At 30.2% G+C, this 6,778-nt stretch overlaps 1 protein-coding gene across 1 annotated transcript; it reads right to left on the reverse strand.

The window, feature by feature from the left end:
• Nucleotides 1–634: 634 nt before the first annotated feature.
• LOC108746399 (pro-corazonin-like) lies at nucleotides 635–4,863 on the reverse strand. Its single transcript, XM_018483139.1, has 3 exons — nucleotides 4,808–4,863; nucleotides 1,120–1,335; nucleotides 635–824 (listed from the first exon to the last, which is right to left on the reverse strand). Exons 2-3 carry the CDS (start codon nucleotides 1,333–1,335, stop codon nucleotides 711–713), a joined length of 330 nt encoding a protein of 109 aa, XP_018338641.1. The 5' UTR covers nucleotides 4,808–4,863; the 3' UTR covers nucleotides 635–710.
• Between the last annotated feature and the right edge of the window lie 1,915 nt (nucleotides 4,864–6,778).

A 6,778-nucleotide genomic window follows, 5' to 3' on the forward strand; every position in this document is an offset into this window, starting at 1 on the left:
TGCGCTTTCAACCCTTCGGAACGAACGCTCCATATTATTCCGAGGCGGCGAGATGTTAACGCGCGAAATCCGCGATGAAACTCTCGAAATCGGCTCTAACCGAATCGTAGATTCAATAAAAAATTAATCTGTTATTTCGTTCAAACGATCCTTATCGTCCCGGCGTCTGATATTCGGGCCAGGAGTCCGAGTGCCGTATTGCAGTGGGAAGATAAGTTGTCCGTAGGGATAATCCACGGACTCAGCGGGTGTCTCCATTCGGCATGGTTTCACTCCATCTTCCGTTGACAGACAAAATCCCCCTCCCATGTCGAGGTACTAACCAACGACGGTCCGCTATGTATTCCATCGACCGACTGTCCAATGAAGAGAGCAAAACTTAATTAGCCGTCACGAGTCAAGACAAACTCGAAGAAACGGTGGCGATATAACCGTACAAATATAATTCTAACAGTTCCAATATCTACGATTGTATTGACTATATTTTTTTCCTCTAAATAAGATGTAAGCGCCGCGTGGATACTATGTTCCTGCATTGATAGGGATATGACGGTTCTGGTTGTGAATTATCATTAGAATTTAGATTTATGCATGAATAATTTATTCCGATTTCACTAAATCTAAAAAAGCGCCTCTAAAATTATATACTGGTGTATTTCATTGAAGCAATTATAATTATTATGTGACGACCATCACTCTCAATGTCCGCTTCAGTAATTGCCATCATTCTGTCCTTTTTCCCGCAGCTGAGAGGCATAATTATCCGCGTGACCGAGTTTTCTCAATTTTCCATTGTCCACAAAATCGCAGTACATCAACAGGGGCTACGGAGAAGATATTAATGGATTAATCTAAATCTCAGTATTAAAACAACACATTTATACAATATTTGCAGAAGTGTTTAATTTTTTAAATGACAAAATTCTTTGCCTTATCTGCGACTCGCATCAAAAATTAATTTTATTTTGACAAATATATATATATATATATATATACTACGTACATTGTTTCTCCATTATGTTATTATAATTTTGTTCTGAACCAGATTTGTGCAAGATTTCGTAATTTGTAATTTATAATACAAATCTTACAATTAAACAATACTGTTTAAAAGCTTACTTGTTCATCGACATTCCCGTATACCAGCATCTTCAGTCTCTTGAATTCGCCGTTGGTGAAATGTTCGTCCCCTGGATTGGAGATACCCAATGAGTTTGAGAACTCCGATCTCTTACCGTTGGTCCATCCACGACTGTATTGAAAGGTCTGGCAAAGAACGGTGCTTATGACCAACGACAGGACGAAAACGATGAATACACATTTCGTCGTGGCCATCTGCGAAAGGCAAATACGTGGTGCGTAAAGAAAATATTCCATTCGCGAGAACATAATAGAAATAAAAAAATTAAAGGTATAAGGAGAACAATCGATGCAACGAATTTTTCTTTCAAACATTCGTTGAATTGAGTCTATTAAATAATTGCACAAGGACGAACGACTTGGCACTTATTGGCAGCTTTCAAAAACGACTAATGATTTTCAAACGTTAATTAACGTAGAGCAATAGTCGATAACTAGCCATGAGCGACGTTTGAATAATTCGACGGATATTATTAAAACAGTCCTTCACTTTTATCAAGCGGATTTACTTCGAAACTCAAGTAGATTATATTTATATAGACTATCCGTTACAATCAAAGACAAGCGTGAAAAAAAAAACAAGCAGCTTGTCACTGAGACAATTACAAGTTTTTCCAATATCGGTAGCTAACAATAAATCTTTTTAAAGTGTCGCAAATCTGAAATCTCATGTAATTGTAATCAAATTGCTTGATTCGCTGTTAAGATAGGAAGAGGAAGTCTGCGCTTGCGTTTGTAACGATTTAATGCGAAGGGAAAAACAATAGACTATCTAACTGTCACGGTAGACTTGACGAGGCAACGATCCGTACGAAGCTGTGCAATTTAAAATTGCACGATCGCAAGTTTACACTACCACCATTATGCGTTTTTTTTTCGTAGGGATATCACTTTTGATACACCACTCGAATGCCAATCGTTGGTAATATAATGATGACGCAAACGGACAACGCAATACAGCGAAGTGACATTTCAAGTATTTTATCAAGTATTTAAGGAAAATTATTTCCTTTTCTTCGTATTTCCACATGATAATTGTAAATAAAATAAATTATCCAAACTATATATATATATATATTTAAAAATAGCCCTTCATTTATAATTAACGGGAGCACAAATCTTTAGATACCGAAGTGGGCGATTACGATAATTGCAGGATTCTTGCAGATCGCATGTTTTACATCGGTCTCTTTAAATTCTCATATTCATTAAAAAAGGATGACGCGCGGATTAACGACTCGTGTAGTACCGGACAAACTCATTTCTTGAAAATTTTCAGCCCGCGCTCGACTTTTGTTCCGCACGCTAATTTTAAGAGGACCATTAACGCTACGGGCGTCCCTGGTCATTAAGATAAGCGTAAGTGCTACTAAGTGTCCGAGCGGATAAGAGACGTGACCAGCATCTCCGTTAGGGATGAAGCATGTCAGCCATTTGAACCGCTGCACAAACCTGAACAACGGTGCATCGCGTCCGCTAGTAATATTAACCGATGCTTAATTTGTAATGGAATAAGAAAATGAACAATTTGAAAAAATTGCTCTTTGACAAATTATTTTTCTAGTAACATTTCGTACATCTGTCCACACAGAAAAAATATCGTTCTACTGCTAAGAAAAGTACTCAGTTGTCTTTCTTTTTTTTTTTTTTTTCAATTCGGTATCGTTACACTGTCGTTGCGCAGCTCTTTCACTATGTAAAGTATCTGCGCAACGACATCCCTAATTAGTAAAATTGTCGTTAAAAAGTTACAGAATAGATCTACAGGGGATTACTATATGCGATCACGAAATAATTATCCTCTAACGTCTGGAATTTTTATCGAATACACATTAAAGCACGCTTATTTCGTGGAACAAAATTAGAAAATGTCAGAGAAGCAATTTATTTCGCCGTGCACGTTGCGTCGAAGGTACGATATATCGTGGATTTTCCATTTCACGCTGACGGGCAATTTGTCGTACGTTTCGTAATCCATTAGCTTGGTAACCGGATTGTTCCGTTTCTACGCATTCCCATAAGTCTATATGTCCATTATCCATCATTTTCTCTATTGATACTTCTATATTATTCGTATTACTCGATCTTCCCACGATACGAAATTGTAATTTACGTTAGCGGTGATCGAATTCTTTTGTTAAACGTTTACGAAACAAAACTGATTTTATTTAGCATGCAACAATATAATATAAGTAATAATATAACCATTTTCTTTAAATTTCTCTCTCTCTAAATTTTATCAATCTGAAAATTTATTTTGCAAAAAAGCTTCTTTGATGCAGTATAATATATTAAAAATTATACGAGAGAGATGCTATTCTTTAATGAAATTAAAATTTTATTCTAATGGAACATCGACTTGTAAGATTAGATATTCAATTAGATTAGATATCTTTTCATTATAAATAAAAGATTAGTTAAATAATTTAATTAGCGATTAATTCAATTATTAAAATTAAAGCAAAAAAATTTCCAACAATATAATTATTAATTTCTGGTTCTAATATTTTTTTCATCAAGTTAAATAACAACAAATTAATAATTCCATGTTAACAAAGTAACTGGAATTATTAATTATTGATAACATGGAATTATTAAATTGTTGTAACTTGATAAATTAATAACTACAGTTAAGTTTATCTAAGTTTGATCAAAGTTTGAAATTGCAATGTAAATTCACTAACTTTTGTACATTAATTAGACTGTTCTTCGATTTTGCATATGATAAAAAAAGAGACAAATTAACCCGATATTGACAGTATGTACATAATATAACGATTTCAATATATCGCATGAGTTTAATACGTTTATGTTAATATACAATCCAAACAATAGTTATTCTCATCCTTACAATTAATTTAAAAGATGACAACAATTTGTGTAGTCTATATTATAGTATTATAATAAAAGTTTGTAAATTTTAAACATCGAGCGCCATCTAAAGTAGCTTTAAATTTCTTGGTGTCACTATGTTTTATCTTATGTTATACATATCGCTGCGTTGATAAGTAAACACAAGATAAATAGCATTTTTTAGATATAAATAATCAGCCTTAAAGACTAATATATTTTCGGAAAAGCGATATTTGTAGCTCATTTGCTTAAGTGGAAAAGTACACAATTCTAATAAAGAGATGAAATTTATTGTTATTAGGGTTGCAATGTTTAATTTTCGAAAATACGTGACATAGATTTAAAAAAAATATAATTGAAACTATAACGTGGAAAGAAAATAGAAATTAAGTAATTTATTATCCTAATTAAAATGTTATTCGAACTCAGAATTTAAAAAATACTGTAATAAAAAGTTATTAATTTTGAGATGTACCAACTTTTCTATCAACGTAACAATATTTTCATTTTTTACCAATTGTTGTCATCATATTGAGTGTCGGTAAAAGAGAAGATTTTGAACACACATATCTACTGCGAATAAAGCAGATAATTTTCTTATTTAAATCACTATTTGCAGGAAATACAAAAATTTTTTGTAAGGAAAAACTTACTAAAGTAAAATTTTAAAGAGTCCTTATCTCAAAATTTAATTTTAAATTAATAATTTCTGTCTCTCTCTCTCTCTCTCTCTCTCTCTCTCTCTCTTTCTCTCTCTCTCTCTCTCTCTCTCTCTCTCTCTCTCTCTCTTAATTAAAGTAGGATATGTACGCACCTCGATGGATTTTCTTTGTTGCTGGTAAAACGATACGTTCTCGTAGAAGATCTTGCTGAAAGTGTTCCTCTCGATTTGATCGAGGAGAGGCTTTATATACGCTCCACATTCCAAAGCAATATCAATATTAGGAGCCAAAAGATTATGCTCCTAGACGGCGGTATCCAATGAGACTAGTAATTACTAGTAATTAATATTAGTTGATATTGTGTGAAAATTGACTTAACTTTACGCTTTCATCGAGCATCTAACATTCGATAAATAATATAAGCAGTAGTTAAAATTAGATAATTTATATGTACACAGTGTGTGTAACGATCTGTAGAAAGTTATTCTATAGATTTGAGCAATTTTCTAAAGTTACGGAGAATACTTAGAAATCATAATTTTATAAAATATATGTTATTATATTTATTTTGTATTAATAATTCAAATTTTTAATATGCATGTTTAATTATCTGCTTGTTTAACACGACTGAACAGGATACAATAATAATATAATATAACAGGATAATTAATGCCTGCTTTATAATTAACTTTTAAGTAGAAGAATACTGTTGCGATATTGCAAAATAAAGCAAAATTATAGTTTTTATATTCTTATTCTTATTACTAGAAAAGTAGCACGAATTAACAATGACATTACATCAATTATAATTTCTTATTCAACAATGTAACTATTATGTATACATGTATTATATTTTGTTACATTTAAATTGTTGAAGTTATAATATTAATTAAAATAATGTTGCCGTTAATTTGTAGAAAAATTAAATTGTATTTTATTTTTATATATAATTGAATAATTTTTGTACATTTTAAGCAATATTTTTTTTCTACAAGTAATTCTCTTTGAATTTTAATTACAGTAAGTAAAAACAGTATACATTTTTGCATCATTTATTGTTCGTAACTTTTAATACATTTATTACATTTTTTTTAGTATTAAATGACTAAATTATAATTTATTATATACAAAAACTTTTAAAAAAATTTTAGAAAAATATAAAAATTAATTTAGTACATTTCAAAAAAAAGATACATAATAAAGGTAAAAAAAATTTGACAAAAACACTTTAAAAAAATGTTACTTAATGTTAATTGGACTAATCAGAATTTTGCATTCTTTGCAATGATTTATATCTTTTTTCTTTGTTTATTTTAAATTAATGTTCCAGGTAGAAGATGTTAACCAATAAGATATTATTAAAAATAACCGTCAACCTTGAACAAATTATTGTGACTATCAATGGGGACTATCCTTGGGGCTTGGAGATAATTGAAGAGCATTGACATTATCGACTATTGTTATATATTCTTCAATCGCTACATAAATATCTGAATATAATTATAGCTCTCTATGCAGTATATTAAATTCGCGATTTATTCTTATACAGATATTTCATAAATAAGAATACACGTATTTACGATGTAAAAACTATGTACATTTTTTTCTTTACAATTATCAAAAAATCTACATTGCTGAAAGCAACAAATTGTAGTTTTAAACAAAAAAAAGAATATTATCGTGTTCTAAATATATGTACAACATACATGTCTATGAAACGACAAAATAATAATAAATTATAAAATTGTTGTTACATATTATATCATTTAATCACTTCAATTTTAACAATTATATAAACTTCTATAATATTGTTAGTTTTATATATAATTTTTTATATAGATTTTTAATAGCACCTAATCGGTGATATTATTCGCAAATAAAAATTTTTAACAAATTTTTAGTAATATGTTTTTAGATTATTTATATTCTATTAATATCGCAAAATGATATGCTTATAATTCTTCTTTAGATGGTTAAATATATTAAAAAATCATTCAATATAGCTCGACATGTTTAATGTTTTTTGTAAGAAACAATGTATTTTTTGAAACACAAATTAACATTTTATTTTAAAGTATAATTTCTCTCTCTCTCTCTCTCTCTCTCTCTCTCTCTCTCTCTCT

The sequence above is a fragment of the Trachymyrmex septentrionalis genome, unplaced genomic scaffold (genome assembly GCF_001594115.1).
Source record: "Trachymyrmex septentrionalis isolate Tsep2-gDNA-1 unplaced genomic scaffold, Tsep1.0 scaffold17, whole genome shotgun sequence".
NCBI lineage: Eukaryota > Metazoa > Arthropoda > Insecta > Hymenoptera > Formicidae > Trachymyrmex > Trachymyrmex septentrionalis.